Here is an 18,641-nt window from a genome sequence, read left to right on the forward strand (position 1 = left end):
AGGAAGAAAATATATCAGGTCATAGGCTTCCACTTCTTCCCTCCATGTTATTGAATATCACCAAACTACAGTTAGTCAATCAATGATATAAACTGTGGTTAAGGATCCAAAAGGAAGAGCTTTATTTTTGACAGACTTCCTCACTTTGGGCAATTTGCACATATGAAAATAATAGCATGCACTGGTTATTTTTTTTTTTTTTTGGTACCGGGGATCGAACTTGGGACCTTGCGCTTGAGGGGCAGGTGCCAGAATCACTGAGCTAAATCCCTGGCCCTTGCATTGGTTATTTTTAACGATATCCACAAATGTTTCAATCAGATTTCTAGCATCTTAAAGCATCATTTCTACTACTTCCCAAAAATTATAGAGCTAGATTTCCATTATTTTAAGTTCCACGTAACTTAAAACATTCTAATCAACAGTTTATACTGTTTTGTCAATCAAGTTTATATTGTTTTGTCATACTTTCACATTTTGAGGGATTTCTGAACTGAACAAAAATTAAAACACATAATTTATTCATATACATAAAACATACAAGTAACATAATTAGTGTAGGTTCTGTTTGTTTTGTTTTGATTGGTTTGGTACTGGGGATCGAACTCAGGACCTTGCGCTTGTGAAGCAGCTGCCAGAACCACTGAGCTATGTAAGTTCTAACTTAAAAGCTCTCAGAGCAGAAGAAAATACAATTGCTACATGTCACAGATAGAAAAATTCTGAATACTGGCTACAAAATTAAAGCATAAACACTAGGTGAAAGTTTAAACTTCTGTTTAAGAATAAATTAGTGTATAGTCAATCTTGAGACGAATACATAAGAAACTGGTAATTAGTTATATCTGTGAAGGAAAACTGGGGTGAGTTGGGTACAAGAACAGGGCACAGAAGATACATATATCCTTTTTTATCCTTCCAATTTCAGATTGTGTATATGTATAATCCTTTTTTAAAAATAAATAATATTTTCAAAAAGAGACTAATATAATCCAACCTCAAAGCCTTTTTGTGAAACAAAGCAGAAAAAAATTAAGGAATAGTTTATTAGACGTCCGACTCAAGCAAAAAGGCAGACTGGACTAATATACATGTGCTCAAATACACTCACTGAAATGCTAGATTAATGTGAAAAATTAGAACAAATAATTAAATTCAAATATACTCACTGAAATGCCAGATTAATATAAAAAATTAGAACAAATAATTAAATTCAAAAAGGAGAAAAGGAGAGGGAAATTCCTAGGTGCCAGAAATGGAAAAACTCAAAGCCAGAGATGTAGGCTCCAACTGACATCAAGGTAGTCTATAGGGTAGGGACTACATAGACAGAATGCCCAGGAAAACGCAAGACATGAAATTCGTATTTTGAGACAAATTCTTGAAAGAGGCTGCTCAGTATATGAAAGGAGCATGAAAAAGAGCTCCACACCCACATTCATTGAGAAGCAACAAGAAAGTTTACATTTCCCCCGTTGACAGAGTGAGGAACCTATGAAAATCAAACTCCAGAGCTGGGCCATAGAGGGGCACAAAATCCAAATTTAGACTCGCAGCACAGTTCCACAATTCATCCCAATACATTAACATTTGAGGTCTAGTTCCCAGGAGGGAGTGGAGTAGGACTCTCCAGCAACCACTCCCCTGAAAAAACATCAATTTGAATAACTATCCATTACATTAAATTACCTTCACAAGAGCTATGGAAACTAAATGAGAGACCAGTTTCTAGTTATAGCAAAAAAATAACAAAAGATACAGTGAAAAAGGTAGGAAGAACACTTTTACATTATCTATGTCACTGCATCTTCAATCCCAGCCAACACAGCACAGAAAGAGTTATCATCTGCTTGGCGGAAGGAGAGGAAAGTAAGCTTAGGACTCTGTCTTGAACCCCAATACCAGGCCTGCCACAGTAAAAATCCAGCACCTGACAGACTCTCACAGCCTCACTCCATGCTGGTACCCATGGACAGGCTTCCTGACCCCTGGCACCAGATGGGAATGCATAGTCCCTGGGAAACAGACTTGCATTCTAGCTCATATCACTGCCAATTACTGCAAAGGGCTTGAGTTCCATACAAAGCTCAGCATCAGGTAAAGCCAAGTAGCCATGGGCTTTAGGTTGGCCCCCAACCACAGGCCCTCCCACCTCCTCCACTGGATCAGCCTAAATGGCCACACAATTCCAGTCCAGGAATTATCAGCCTCACCTTCACCAGTCATGGCAATCCTGGACTTAAGAGTACCTCAAGACTGCATCGGTTGCAGTGGTCATGGACTCAGGAACTGCTGTTGAAGAACATTCGCCAGGCTGCAAAGACTGGAATATACACCTACTTCTTCAACATACAGGCATAAAGGAACAACCACAAGGATCAAGAACATCAGGGAAACATCACATCATCAAATGGAGAAAAGGTTCCAGTGACTGATCCTAATAAAATGGAGATGACTAACTGCCTGACAAAGAATTCAAAGTAACTGTTTTAAGAAAGTTTTGCCAAACTTCAAAAATACAGAAATTTATCACAGAAATTTAAGAGATAAAACATTTTTTTAAAAAATCAAACACAAATCTTGGAGCTGAAAAATGCAATGAATGAAATTTATATATATTTTTTAAAAATGCAGGCCATGCATGGTGGCACACACTTGTAATCCCAGCACTGGGGAGGCTGAGGCAGGAGGGACACTGCTAGTTCAAGGCTACCCTGGGTTACATAATGAGTGGAAGGCCAACCTAGACTACATAGCAAGACCTTGTATGGAAAAAAAAGAAAAAAAAAAAAGCAACAGTGCATCAACATCCAAACTGACCAAGCAGGGCCGAGAATTTAGCTCAGTGGTTCCATTGCCTGACTGGAAAGCACAAGGTTCCAAGTTTGATCCCTGGTACCAAAAAAAATAAACAAACAAAAAAACCCAAAACAAACAAGCAAAATAATCTGTAAACTAGAAGACAGATTGTTTGAAAATACACAATCAAAAGAGACAAAAAAATGAAAAGAAATGAAGAAAACTTTCACGATTTATGGGACTTCAGCAAAATAGCAAATGCACAAATGACTGGTATAAACAGCAAGTATAGAAAAGTTTTGTTAAATAATAGAAAACTTTCCAAAACTAAAGATGAAAATATCCAAGTACAGAAAGTCCAAAGTCTCCAGTCAGATTCAATCCAAACGAGATTATCCATGATATACTGCAATCCAACTGTCCAAAAACAAAGAGAAGAGCTTGAAAGCAGCAAGAGAAAAGAACTAAATTATATATGAGTTACAATATACCTAGCAACAAACTTCTCCTTACATAAACTTCACAGACCAGAGAGAGTGGAATGATGAATTCAAAGTGCTGAAGGAAAAAAACTGACAATCAGGAATGCTGTCCCAGTAAAGTCGTCATTCAGAAATGAGATAAAGATATTTCCAGACAAAAACTTAACTATCTGTGTTTGTCCATACTTGTGTGCAGTTTTCTTTTGTCTTTTTTTGCCATGTCCTTAGCTGGTACTGATATCAAGGTAATGCTGGCCTTGTAGAATGAGTTTAGAAGTATTCCCTTCTCTTCAGGTTTTTTGAATAATCTGGGAAGAACTGGTATTAGTTTTTCTTTAAATGTTTGACAGAATTCATCAGAAAAGCCATCAGGTCTGGGGCTTTTCTCTGATGGTAGACTTTTTATTAATTCAATTTCCTTACTCATTATTAAGCCTGCTCAGATTTTCTATTTCTTTAGAGCTGAATCTTGGCAGGTGTATGTGCCTTTCATTTACCAATGTTTTACACTTTCAAATGTCTTCACGTTCCTCATTAGTGTCCCTGCTTTTCAGCTTGAAAAACTCAATTTAGCGTTTCTTGCACCACACATACAAAAATTCCCAACAAAATACTAGCAAACTGAGAACAGCTCATTAAAAAGATCACTGACCATGCTCAAGAGGGATTCATCTCAGGAATATAAGGGTGGTTCAATATACACAAATCAATAAATACGATGCATCACATTAGCAGAATGAAAAATAAAAAAATATATAATCATTTCAGTAAATACAGAAAAAGCGTTTGACAAATTCAGCATCCTGTTATGATAAAACTCTCAACAAATGAGGAATAGATGAAATGTACATCAACACAGTAACAGGCCATACACGACAACTCACAGCCAACAGCATACTGACTGGGAAAAGGCACATCTTGCTCTACCTCTCTGTCCCCTGATTTCATGAATTTAATTACACATTTAAAAATCTGCTTGACAGGGCTGGGGATGTAGCTCAGTGATAGAATATTGTACTTTTCTAGCATGTGCAAAGCCCTGGATTTGATCTCCAGCAACACACACACACACACACACACACACAATTATCTTCTGGACAAAATTCAACTTCCACAACCTACCTCTCTAGCATCCTCTCTTCCACTCCTCCATACATGTCCTTCACGTTTTCCACCCATAGGTATTTGCAAAATCATGATTTCTTGGTCCCTTTATGGCATAGTAACTATGCTTCTGACTGGACTGAGCACCTTCTCCACCATCACATCCCAGACTATGTGCAGCTACATATCAAACAATGCCTCCAAAATCACTTGCTCCAATAAACTTTTTCAGGCATCCCTACATCCCGAAATAGAACTATTCCTCCTCTCTCCCTCCTTTTTGCTGTCACCCACACATACCTCTAGCATTTATTTTTAGCTCATCTTTCAAGGTCAGAAACCATGTATTATTCACTTTCATATATCCAGTATTTATGAAATGGACTTCTTTCAAAAAAAAAAAAAGTTCACTAAGTTAATATATGTCATGTTATTTTAAGGCTGACTGCAGTTTTCATGTAATATTTAAGCTCATCACACAAAGGGTTTGCGCCTCTGTGTGTATATACGTATAAAAGACACAAAAATTGTTGGCATACCCACAGTGATGCACAGTAAAAATGCACAAATAGTGTAGTGATGCTGATATGGAAAAGTTTTAGATAACTTAATAGATTGAATATCAAGGTAGCTGTAGAAGCAAAATAAGTAATATGTTCTTTTAAGATTTGCTTTCCTCGACTCTAATGGGTAACTTCATTAACCTAACAAAGTTACCTTGCCAGGGTGAATTTACAATGTATATGGCCTATCTTGTGTCTGTGACTTGTAAATAGGAACTGGAATTGTATTTACATATCAAACACCACTAGGGATGAGATAATGGCTAAAAAGAATCTAAAAAGGGAAATGCTGAACAAATGGGGCCTAGATACTGACCAGACTGGTTTCTGGCATTCCCACCCACTGGCGAGAAGAAATTTTATTATTTTATCCAAATTCTGTGTCTCTGTGTATTTCTTTCCGAGATTTCTGCAACAATGTAAGTTCAACTTGTGAGACCAAAGCGACTCCATTTTGCTAAAATGCACCACTCCCCTAGTCTCTCACAAATTAATGGTTAAAATGTGCTTGTTTGGGGACAAAAGATACAATCTGTAATGAAGCAAAGTTCCTGAGTTAATTACTCAGCCATATGTTTGCCCAGGAAATGAACGTTCTGGGTCCACTATCTATAGAACAATCTGTCGATGTGCTGACCATCAGTACGTGACAGTCGACCACTAACCTTTGTCCCTCTTTTCCCCCGTAAAACCTACATGTAACCGCCCCTCAAACCCCCCCCCATGGGCCTAGCCAATCAGAAATACACACTTCATGCTTGCAAAATGCCAACCAATCATGTAACTGCTAAGTGGAAAATCCCCACACCTTGCTGTAACCACAATAAAAACCCTGCTAATTTGAAATTCGGGACTCTCAATTCTGATCCGCTGCGTCGGTGACAGTTGTGAGACCCTGCTCGAGCTTGAATAAACGACCCTCGTGTGCTTACATCGGGATTGGCTTCCTGGTGGTCTTTGGGACTACGCGATCTGGGCATAACAAACTCAACTTTTGATGTGCTTTATACTTATTAATAAATCCTTTCTCCAATGATTAAATCACTCAGAAGGGTAGAATTGGACCCAGGTTTTCGGACTCATGATAGTACTAAGATTCTCTTTTTAAAATATCCTGATACTGCCCTAATTGACATCACTCTACAGTAATAATGCCTTGGTACTTTTTTGTTTTGGTTTTTTGAGGCAGGGTCTCCCTTTGTAGTTCAGGCTGGACTCACTATGTAGCCCAGGCTGGCCTCAAACTCTCAGTGATTCTCCTGTCTCAGCCTCCCAAGTGCTGGAATTACAGGCATGCACCACCATGCCCGGCTTGGTACTTTTTATTAGATAGTAATTCTTTAAAAAATGACAAGGGGCAAAAAATGAAAAGGGGGAAAGAGAATGAATGGGAAGGTGGGAAGTTGTTTTAAAAGATATCTTCAGGGCCGGGGATTTAGCTCAGTGGTTCCGCCACCTGCCTCGCAAGCACAAGGACCCGAGTTCGATCCCCGGTACCAAAAAAAGTAATAAAATAAAAAAAATAAAGATATCTTCACACCTTTTACAACATAATAAAACTCTTTCTAAAAAATATGATTAGCCAATGGCTTGAAAGCCTAAAGGGGCTTTTAAAGGAAATAGAACACCAAGTACAAATAGAATGCTTTCCTTTCTCTTAAAAAAAAAAAAAAAAAAAAAGAGAAAGTAAGAAAACTAGTAACTTCCTGACCACCTGTATCACACTTTGGCTAAGTTGTGAGCTCAAAGAACAAGTGCACTGCCTGCTTTTAAGTTCCATATAGCAAGTAACACTAAAAAACATCCAACCCATGAAGACCAATAGATCAGTAGCCATCTCTACAAGAAACTTAACCTCCCCAGCCAGCCTAACTTTAAAAACTCCCCTTCCTTTCCACAAGTGATAAGGCCCTGGTTTATTTTCTACTTTGCTCTGCTGACCTAAACCAGATGCCCTAACCAGTTTCCATTGTTTGCTTTGCCAATTCCATCCCAACTTCCTAATTCCCTTTCACTTAAAGCTTTGGCCAGTCCTGTCACCTTATACTTCAAGCCCCACACTCCATAGAGAAACTCACTCCCTGAGCCTTATTACTGGAATCTCTTTCCTCACTAGCACTAATGCTAAGAGTCACCAAAGAAAATTGACTTAGCCAGGAAAAGCCACTTAATTACCAACTCCCTACAGCCAAATCCCATTTGAGAACCACCTCTCACTGGAGTGATCAGAATCTATCAAGTATATGTTCCATACAGAAATACTATATATACATTAAAATGGCTGTATATCTATATTTTATACCCACTATAGGTGAAGGGTGTAGACTATAACCCCATTTATGTGTTACACACAAATGTGTGTATACATATTATATACAAAAAACATTTGTCAACCATGATCACACTGTATAAGGTATTTTTGCAAACTGTATATGGATATATTCAATATAGAAAAATATACATTCACACTGTTCTCTGAGAGAATAGTCAACAAAATGTTAAAGGTATATAATGGCTACCAGAGTGAAATCTGGAATGATTTACATTATCTTTTTTTTAAAGTTTCCCTCTTTCTATGTAGGAATTAACATTAGAATAAGGAGAGAGATTATTTTTCCTTTTTAAAATACTGATTTAGCTTTTATCATTTTACATCAGTTTATATATTTTATTCAGTAGGAACTTGTATGTAAATAAGTACAGAATACTATATAGATATTTGAAATAATACTACATACATGAAGGGTTTTCTTTTTAAACTATGTGATACAGGTTGTGGGAACATGTTGTTTTTTGCTTTATTCTGTTTTCACAGTACTAGGAATTGAACCCAAGTCCTTGCTCATGGTAAGCAAGCATTCTACCACTGAGCTACAACCCCAGCCATTCATTCATCTATTAATTCATTCATTTATTTATTTGGGACAAAGTTCCACTAAGCTGCCCAGGCTGGCCTCAAACTTGCAATTCTACTGCCTCATCTTCCCAAGTAGCAGAGGTTACGGGCATGCACCATCATGCCCCATGCTAATGCTCTTTTTGTTTTGTTTTGTTTTAATAAAAACATCAAATAATGACTAAAGGTGTAGCTTAGTGGTAGAGTATTTGCCTACCACACATAATGCTCTGGATTTGATCCCCAGCATGGATGAAAGAGAGAAGAAGAGAGGGGAAAGCAGGGGAGGGGAGGGGAAGAGAGGGATGATGAGGGAGAGAAGGGGAGGAGAACCCTATTTATTATGGTAAAACATTACTTCTACTTTCTGCAATAGGCAAAAAATAAAATAACAGTAACCTCAAAATCTCCCATGTTTTCACATTTTGACACGTAGAAAGAAAAGTTACAATGGTGAAACAATTAAAATACTGGAAATAATTTAAACCATCCAGCAATAGGGATGATTATATAAAGTCTACCATTCTGTATCACATTACATAGCTTAAGATAATTCCCTTATATGCTCAATATAAGTTCAATCCCCAGTACCAAAAAAAATAAAGCAAGTCTTAATAGGCAATAAAGATTCTATGTTGGCATATATAAGATGCTTAAAAGTAAGCTATGAATGTGACAGAATTCTTGAACATCATGTTCCTTAAATTTTATTTTTATTTCTTGTTTTTTAGGTGCTTTTAGTCTCAAAATTCTGACAATCTTACAGCAGAGTTTTTAGAAACAAATGTGAAGTCAAATTAAATAGTATTTGCACATGTAAAATATCCTTCATATCTATTAATAGAAAATAAATTAAACCTTATATTTTATTATTTTGGGCAAAATATATTATTTTATTTTTTGGCACTGGGGATCGAACTCGGGAACTTGTGCTTGTGAGGCAGGCACCAGAACCAGTGAGCTAAATCTCGGCAAAATATATTATTTTATTATAAAATATGACCAAAATATTTAAAATTAACGGTGCTTTTAACTTAAATACGCTATTTCTGTCTTTTATGCTATACATTTTCTGATTCAGAATTATAGAAAACTTGATAAATACTTGATTTTAACCAATGAGGCTGGATGAAGGGGGACAAATGTTTAAGGGACAATTATCTACTATTTAGCTTAAATTTATTTTGTTAGTAGGAATTACAAATTAAGGAACTTTTATGTAATGAGATTATGGACAACTATTATCTTGGAAAAATTAGAGTCAAACAAAGCAAAGAAATGAAAAAAAAATTAAAAATAAAAATTGGTATAACATGAAGAGTATGCAAGAGTTCACTCGTTCACTCTATTTTTCTATAAGCTTAAATGTTTTCCAAAAACACTGGGAGAAAAAAGAACAAGAAACAAAAAGAATAAATACATAAAACAAAGAGAGGGGAGGGTATTATCTGTATCAGGATTATTTTATCATATTTTGATAAGATCTAAAGAAGACTGGCAAGGACAGAGAGAAGGAAGATATAGTCCAGGATATACAAAGGAAATAGTGAATACATGAAGAAAGATAAAGAGTGGATGTGGACCCAGAATTTATAGGAATTAAGACAGAGTTAAGAATAAAAACTGGAGGATTACCTCAAGGTGTGTCTATAAAACAGACTCACCAGTCATAGCTCCTCCCCTCCCACCTAAAACAATAGGCATCTAGACCTTCTAGAAAGAAAGGACTCTCAGGCTGGGGATTTAGCTCAGTGGTTCCACCACCTGCCTTGCAAGTGAAAGGTCCCAGGTTCAAGTGCTAGTACCAAAAAAAAAAAGAAAGGACTCTCCTTTAAGTCAAAAGACTTCCAGGGAAAAGCTAGGTTCTAGCTAGAGTGCATACCTGTACACTGAAATAAAATCCTCCTTACTGTAACTGCCACTCCACAATGGCCATCTCCTAACCTGCATACCTTCAACTCCAAATAGACAAAGATTCAGCAGCAGTCACTGTCCCTGCTATTCCTACATGCAAATAGATATTCCAATCACCCTTTCCACTAAAGGGATGGGATTATTGGAATCAAAGCCATCTCACAGCACTGGAGGAAACCCATCTTGTTTAAGCTACATAACCATGTGCTTTTAAGTATAAGCAGAAAATTAAGAAATTTAGGACAGCTGGCTGAGGTGGCACAGGCTTGTAATCCTAATACTTGGGAGGCTGAGACAGGAGGATCGCATGAGTTTGAGGCTAGTCTGGATTACACAGTGAGTTCAAGGCCATCCTGGACTATACAGTGATACTCTGTCTCAAAAAAACAATAACAAGGGCTGGGGATTTAGCTCAGTGGTTTACGTGCCTGTTGCACAGGAGCAAGGACCCGAGTTGGATCTCTGGTACCAAAAAAAAAAACCACAATAACAAAAAAATTTAAGAGAAAATGGTTTTGGTCATAATAACAGAAAAATAGCAGCATAAAAGACTAAGATAGTTCCCAAGGAAAATAAATTATTCAAGAAACAAAGAAAACTTTTAACATTTAATAAGTAAGTCTGTACCCATTCATGATAAAAATGCTACAGAAAAATTGGAATAGGTCATCTTTATTTCAACCTGCTTAAGGCTATTTATGAAAAACCAACAGCCAACATCATACTAAATGGTCAAAAACTGAAAACTTTCACGTTAAAATCAGGAACAGCACAAGGATGCCCACTACCACCACACCTGTTCAATATAGTTGTGGAAACATTAGCCACAGCAATTAGAAAAGAGAAAGAACTAAAAGGAATAAAGATAGGAAAGGAAGAAGTTAACTGTCATTATTTGCTGATGATATGATACTTTACAAAGACCCAAAAAACTCGGCCAAAAGACTTCTAGACCTAATTGACAGATTCAGTAGAGTAGCTGGACATAAGGTCAACACTCAAAAAACACAATAGCCTTCTTATACACAAATAGCAGACTCACTGAGAGAGAAATTTGGGAATCCATTCCTTTTACAATAGCATCCAAAAAAAATGAAGTGTCTAGGAATCAACCTCACAAAGGAAACAAAAGACCTCCACACTGAAAACTACAGCACTCTGAAAAAGGAGATCAAGGAGGATGTAAGAAATGGAAAGACATCCCTTGTTCCTGGGTAGGAAGAATCAATCTAGTGAAAATGGCCATACTTCTAAAACTACTATATAGATTTAACACAATGCCTATTGAAATTCCAACAATATACTTGTCAGAACTAATGAAAACAAGCCAAAAATTCATTTGGAACCAGAAGAAACCTAGAATAGCAAAGCAATTCTAGGCAACAGAGACATGGCTGGGGGTATCACAATCCCCAACTTGAAACTATACTACAAAGCTACTGTGATAAAAACAGCATGGCACTGGCAAAGAAATAGACCCAAGGATCAGTGGAATAGATTAGAAGATACAGAAACAACTCCAGACATACTCAGCCACCTCATCTTTGAAAAAGGAGCCAACCACCCTCACTGGAGGAAAGATAGCCTATTTAATAGACAGTGTTGAAAAAACTGGATTTCAACCTGCCAAAGATTAAAACTACACCCATACCTATCACCATGCACTAAACTAAGATCAAAGTGGATTAAAGATCTAAATATTAAGACAGAAACACTAAACTTGCTGGAAGATAAGTTAGGTAAAACTCTTGAAGACATTAGCATAGGAAAAGACTTTATGAACAAAACCTCAGTAGCACAAGGACTAGCACAAAGAATCAACAGCTGGGATGAGATCTCTGCACTGCAAGAGAAACCACCAACAGAGCTAAGAAACAACCTACAATGTGGGAAACAATTTTTAGCAGCTGTACCTCAGACAAAAGTCTCCTATCTAGAATATATAAAGAACTGAAAAAAATCAGACCCCCCAAATTCAAAGACCCAAATCAAAAATGGGCATCTGAAATGAACACACATTTCTCAGACAAAGAAGTAAAAGCAGCAAATAAATCTAAGAAAAAATGTTCAACATTACTGGCCATTCGAGAGGTGCAGATGAAAACAACACCAAGATTCCACTCACCCCACAAAGAATGGCTACTATCAAGAAATCAACCAGTAACAAATGCTGGCAGGGGTGTGGAGAGAAAGGAACCTTTCTCCATTGTTGGTGCAAGTGCAAACGGGTGCAACCACTGTGGAAATCAGTATGAAGATACCTCAAAGAACTAGGGCTAGAGGTCCCATTTGAACCAGCTCTTCCCCTGCTGTGTATCTTCCCCAAAGAATTACAAGAATCATACCACAGCAATATATGTGCACCCATGTTTATAGTGGTACAGTTTGCAATAGCTAAAGCTTGGTAACAGCCCAAGTGCCCATCAACTGGAAACTGGATAAAGAAATGTGGTTTTTTTAATAAAATGGAGTACTACTCAGGCATAAAGAATGAGAAACTAGAGACATTTATAGCTAAATGGATCTATATCAAGGCCACACTCTTAAGTGAAATAAATAGGACACACGTGTAAATACTGAATAGTTTCTCTAATATGAGAAACTGAAAGTGTAAATAAGGATTAAAATGATTAAAACAAATAACTGATCATTTGAAACAGGAAAAAGTCCAAAGGGGTAAAGGTGGTGGGAGGGGAAGGGGAAAGGAAAGAAGGAAAAGGAAAAATTGTGAGAAAAGGAAAAAAATGGAAACGAAATCTATGTAAATAGGGAAGGGTGGAGGGGGTGAAGGGCGCACAGGGAATGGGGAAAAAATAAGAACCAAGATACATCATGTACAGGTACAAGGACCCAATGATAAATGTAAACATATTGTATACCTAAAATGGACCAATAAAAGAATTTAAAAAAAAAAAGGTAAGCCTGTGCAAGGCCCTAGGTTTAATCTCCAGAAAATAAACCTTAGAAAATAAAAATCTAATCCCAGCATTCAGCAGGCTGAGGCAGAAGAATCACTGAGAATTTGAGGCCAGCCTGGGATACACAGCTAGACCTTGTCTCACAAAACCAAAAAAATTTTTAAAAATTTTAATCTGACAAGTATCATAACCGAGATCCGATTTCATCTATAACAGAAAAACAGGATACTATGAAAAAAGAACAAGTAGACAAAATGCTCCCAGCAATTAGAAACACAATTTCAAAATAGTCCAACATTCCATAACAGAAAAACAGAGAAAATGAGTGAAAAGGTAAAAGACGTAACGGATCAACCCAGAAAGAACATTCAACTAAGGAGCTCAAAAAACAGAGCACAGGGGTTAGGGATACAGCCCAGGGCAGAATCCATGCTTAGTTCATACTGAATCCTGTTCTCTGAAAACTATAGTACCCATTTTGTTCTCCCTTCCCACAGAGGGTCTATGCTCTTGAGGCTGGTCTAGAACTCAAGGGCTCAAGTGATCCTTCTGCCTCAGCCTCCTAAGGAGCTGGGACTACAGGTATGCACCATCACTCTGACTCTTACCCTATTTCCTGAAAAAGAGAAGTCCCAAATACAAAGTCTTTCCTGATTAAATATCAGAATCCCCAAAAACTTTTCTGTTAATAACTATGATATTTATAATTTGATTACACACTGTTACTTATTGTTTGATACACCTAGACATAATTCTCTGAATGAATATTACTGTTCCTGAGGGAGGGGTCTTTAACTCACACACATCCTCAGGGCAAGCAACACAATGTTACACAATAGATACACGTGCTAATTAGCTGCCTGCCTGTAACTGGCAGCCAAGAATCTCACCGCTAGATCAGGGTCAGATCCCTTTATATAACCTAGTTTCAGGCAATCATAATGTATCCTAAAATGATGCTACGCATTGCAGATAATCCACTTGTGGTAATTAAAAATTAACATCCAAGGGCCAGGGACTTAGCTCAGGGGCACCGGGCCTGCCTTGAAAGCGCTTGCCAGGCAGGCGTGGTGTCCCTGAGCTACATCCCCAGCAACACGTACAACTTTCAAAAAACATAATTATCTCTCTGAAGTCATCTCTAAACCACACTTTCACTCTCATTCCACTCTAGCCATTCTATTCCTCGTGCTATTCCTCGAGTACATCTGTCTTGCTTTTCCTCCTCCAAATGCCACTTTTCTTAACAAGGCTTTCCCTGACCACTGCAAAACAGCAAATTCTTCCAACTCATTCTCCTTCCTTGTTGTATTTTTCTGTATAGCAGTTACTACTATTCAACCTAATATCCCTTTGTTTAACTCTTTTTCGTGTAAGTTAAAAAATGTTTATTGAGAACTTGGGCCTAGAAGCCAGAGGACAATGTCTTTGGAAGCAGAATTACTTCTGAACCTTCCAGTCTGTCTTGCAAGAAGGGAGAACAACTTAATCTCCAGGGCTACTAAAGCACTGGGAAGGGCAGGAAGTCAATTTCTAGGAACCCTTTATTTTGGGGAGGAGAGGCAGTCCGCTGCTGGACATGGGTCACCCTGCTTTCTGCCATCCTGCCATCTGCTACTGGCAGGGCAGGCCATGCCAGTGTCCAATCTCCCATTCTGCAGTCAGCACATGGACACAAAGAGGCATTTCCACCATAGACTCACTCCCTATGGGAATTCGGTTTTGCTACAGATGTGATTCTGAAAATGTCCTGGATTGGCTGCTTTAATCTTGGTTAACTGATTTTTACGGATTCTTATCTCCATGAACTCACTCTTTTTTTTTTCTTTTGAGACCTTTAAAGCTGCATTTTCCTATAGGATCAGCCTATTTGCAGAATGAGATGCTAAGAATTACCCAATACACACATATCTTAACGTTTTCCGTCTACAAAATGAAATTAACTCCGTGAAATGAGTTTCGGTCATGTACCGTATGTTGGCTGAATTGCCGTAGAACAGACTTCACAGTGTTGATTAAATGTAACAAACTCTTCTTTCTCTCAAGCCTTACAGGGATTTGTTCTCCACTTCCTTAACACAACGAAGCTTGGATGGGAGGCAGGGGCAGAGTATAATACTGGAATCTGTAACCCCCCCACTAATGGACCGAAAGAACAGATCTGTTCAGATCCAGAACTAGGGCCATGAGGACTCCACCACCCAGGTTATCATTAGGCTCAAAGCCTTGAGTCTGGTTTTCCATGGTCTACAATGATGGAACTGGACAAAAGCAGCTGAAGCACAATGAACAAAGGATAGCTGACCCCACTGATAACCAAAGAAGAAATATGCACTAATCTGATCTATTCCCCCCATGGTTCCTCCCAATCCGTCCCCCTGCCCCATCACTCTTATTAAGAGTCAGGAAAAGAAAGGTGGACATTCAGAATTACTAACTGGTTCTATGTCTTGGTGTTCTGGCTCAGTATCTGAGCCATTCCTCAGGAGCTCCCAAGCTCCAACACATCCTTATGCCCTGCTCTCCTCAATTTCTGATTTTACTTGGTTGATGGTCAAAGCCTTTGGGACAGATCCATTGTGCGCTTATTGCAAATGACAGTTCCCTCTCCCCTCATCTTCAGTGGCTAAGGAAGCAAAGTTGATTACCCAGAGGCTGTGTGAGGCATCAGTCATCAAAACCCACCTGGGCTTCACCTACCTCACCCCCTGCTACCCAGTTTCCCTAACTCACCCAGAAAGAACCAGGCCCTTTGCTCCATCAGCTACCATTGGGCCCCTTCTGTGCTCATCTGCTGTCCTGGCACATTGGGTGTCAGGAAGAGAGGCTTCTGATCAGAGAGAATGCAGTTATGAGGTATTTTTTTTCTTTGTCCTTTTAGACAAGTCGAATATATCAAGCCTAAGTTACCAGGGTTCAAGGAGCAGTCCAGTTCTGTCCCTACTTCCACCCTCCCGCCCCTGCCCACCCCCAGGACCTCAGGGATCCCCTTTTCCTTCTTCCTCACGCCCAGTGCCACTGCTCTCCTGATAAGAGGCCATCAGGCAGCTCTTGCAGGGCCCTGGGGCTCTTTGCGAGGTGGGCTGCTGCCGGGCTGGTCAAGGATCTGTTCCTTTAGTTGTTTTGTTTTCAGCAAACATGAGAACAGAGAGAGAAGCCAGGATCAACTCACAAACAGATACAAAGCAAAGAGACAGAGAGACAGCAATTTAGAGGCCAGTCACCAGAAAGATGGTGTCAGGGTGGGAGGATGCCCCAGATGGCAAGGCCCCCAAATGGATGGAACCAAGTGTTCAGTCACTCTCTCACGCTTGGGTAGAATGTTCAGTTGGATGGCATTCACGTGGAGACTGGGTTGGGTGGCTGCTGCCCGCTCAGTCCCAGCCATTGTTCTTGATCATGTGTGCTAGTTCAATGATGTATTTGCCTTCTTTATATTTCTGGCTGCTTTCAACAGCATGTTCATATTTCCATCCCAGAGTGGTTTTGCAGTTTTCACAGTAAAAGTCTGCAACTGCATGTAGTCCTGTTAACAATACTCGCTCTTCTGCAGGCCCACAGCCCACATTAACTACTGAATTAAAGAGATATGCTCGTCCTTGACTTCCTTGGAACGACTTGGAAATTAGTTCATCATGATTGGCCAGGTGAGCCCTGCAGTGAATGCAGCTGTAGGTCCGGTGGCAGTGTGAGACCAAAGCGACTCCATTTCGCTAAAATGCACTAGTCCCTATTGTCCTCTCAAATTAATGGTTAAAATGTGTTTGCTCTGGGACAGAAGATAAAATCTGTAACAAACGAAAGTTCCTAAGTTAATTACTCAGCCATCTGTTTGCCCAGGAAATGAATGTTCCGGGCCCACTATCCATAGAACAATCTGTAGATCTGCTGACCATCAGTACGTGACAGTCGGCCACTAACCTTTGTCCCTCTTTTCCCTCGTAAAACCTACATGTAGCCACCCCTCAACCCCCCGATGTACCTAGCCAATCAAAAATGTGCACTTCATGCTCGCTAATTGTCAACCAATCATGTAACTGCTAAGTGAACCCTTGCTGTAACCTCTATAAAAACCCCGCTAATTTGAAATTCGGGGCTCTCAATTCTGATCCGCTGCGTCGGTGACGGCTGAGAGCCCCTGCTCGAGCTTGAATAAACGACCCTCGTGTGCTTGCATCGGGAACGGCTTCCTGGTGGTCTTTGGGACTTCGCAATCTGGGCACAACAGCAGGAGGGCAGATATGCCTGAAAAGTCTTGGATCTTGTCATCTTCACCATTGGCGCCACTGAGGGTGGGTTGAACTCTGTGGCCGCCCACGAGGCACTCCCACAGGATGGGTCACACGGGAAACACCGGAAGACACAGGTAATGGCCGTGGTTTGGCAGGGGGTGGTGTGGGGCAGGCTCCACACACTGGTGACGTCTTCAGAGCAAGGACCCTCACGCAGAGGTCTAGGGCTGGTTCTCAGCAGCCCGGTAGCAGGCGCCCCGTCCAACCAGCGCCCCGTGCCGGGCTCGGCTCCGAGGGGTGCACAGCAGCCAAGGACAGCGCAGCTGGCTCGCGGAATCCCGGCGTGCTCTTAAAGTCACAGTGTCCGCCACCACTGCCATTTGGCTATCCTCCCGGGCCGGGCCGGGGACTGCCCCGAGACGGACACGCCCCCGCGCCTATCCCCTCCCCCGGCACCTAGCAAGACGCCGCCTACTGTCTAACTCTTAAGGATAGATTTTTGTTGGTTCTGTAACTGGATCCTCAGCACCTAGAAGGGTCTTTGGCATAGTCCATGCTCACTGAATATATGGTGAATGAATGAGTGAATCCATGAATGAATAAAGTCATAAAACTAATTTAACCTTCAAAAGCTCCTTTAATCTAGCACCATAACTAGAAAGTTATAAAAATCGATTTTCCCCCATTTTGACAGAACGGTATAGTGAATTACAGTCAGAATTTCTGAGATTCATGTTGATTCACATCCAAAAAGTAACAGGGAAAGTGAAAAGGTACAAGTAACCCTTGAGTCATTTAGAGACTTATTTATAACTAGTTTCCAGCCACATAATCCTTTCCAGCTAAAAATGCCCAAATACCTAAAAGAGAAAGTACATATTAGAATATGACAGCACTTCGCTTAATTAAAACAAAATTAACCACAGGCTAGCTACTTACATTTATGTACAGCAATACATGATAAGAAGATGGGAAAGTTTCACACAAAACCCCAAGGCGAATGTAGAAGGGAAATGGAAATATCTGTGCTGTGTTGTGTTCTGTTCTGTTTTGTTTTCGAAGCACTGAGGACTGAACCTTTTGTACTGAGCTACCTCCTCAGCCCTTTTAAAATTTTTTTATTTTGAGACATGGTCTCACCAAATCACTAAATTGCCCAAGAGTGGCTTAAACTTGCAATCCTCCTGGCTTAGACTCCCAGAGTGCCAGGTTTGCAAGCATGTGCCACCATGCCCCGGTGTACTGTCTCTTTCTCTCTCTCTCTCTCTCTCTCTCTCTCTCTCTCTCTCTCCCTCTCTCTCGTTTATTCATATTTTATTTAAGCAATATAAAAATTTTTTAAATAAAGTTTTCAAACTCCCTTCTCAGAGACAACCAGGGATAACAATTTACTTTGTAATATTAATCAAATGTATATATATAAATATTTTTAAGTAAGTGAAATGACTATTCTGCTGCCAGAAAAACTGAGTAGATATACTTTTCTCTGTTCTTCCCAGTAAGTACAGCTAAAACCCTAGGATGTAAAAGATAAGACAACAAAAGACTGATAAAAACAGAACCTCAGGACCCCAGTGAGCAAGGCAGTAGTGAGTCCCCTGGTTTGGTTTTGTTTGTCTCATACAGCTCAAACCTGGAGCTGAGGAAGTCAGTAACTTGGAAATACCAATGAGCAAAAACAAAAAAGCCTAACAAAAGCCTGTTCTTTTTAACCAAAGGACCAGGAAAGGCAA

General features: G+C 39.6%; 2 protein-coding genes across 12 annotated transcripts in view; both read right to left on the bottom strand.

The window, feature by feature from the left end:
* Positions 1-18,641, bottom strand: part of Phc3 (polyhomeotic homolog 3) — a 114,258-nt gene that overhangs the window by 56,465 nt on the left and 39,152 nt on the right. The gene's annotated exons all lie outside the window — the stretch shown is intronic.
* LOC101723624 (protein yippee-like 2) lies at positions 4-17,115 on the bottom strand. Its single transcript, XM_004834578.3, has 2 exons — positions 16,903-17,115; positions 4-16,379 (listed from the first exon to the last, which is right to left on the bottom strand). Exons 1-2 carry the CDS (start codon positions 16,952-16,954, stop codon positions 16,051-16,053), a joined length of 381 nt encoding a protein of 126 aa, XP_004834635.1. The 5' UTR covers positions 16,955-17,115; the 3' UTR covers positions 4-16,050.

The sequence above is a fragment of the Heterocephalus glaber genome, unplaced genomic scaffold (assembly GCF_053883595.1).
Source record: "Heterocephalus glaber isolate CG9 unplaced genomic scaffold, H.glaber_assembly_v1.0 deba00001504, whole genome shotgun sequence".
Classification (NCBI taxonomy): domain Eukaryota; kingdom Metazoa; phylum Chordata; class Mammalia; order Rodentia; family Bathyergidae; genus Heterocephalus; species Heterocephalus glaber.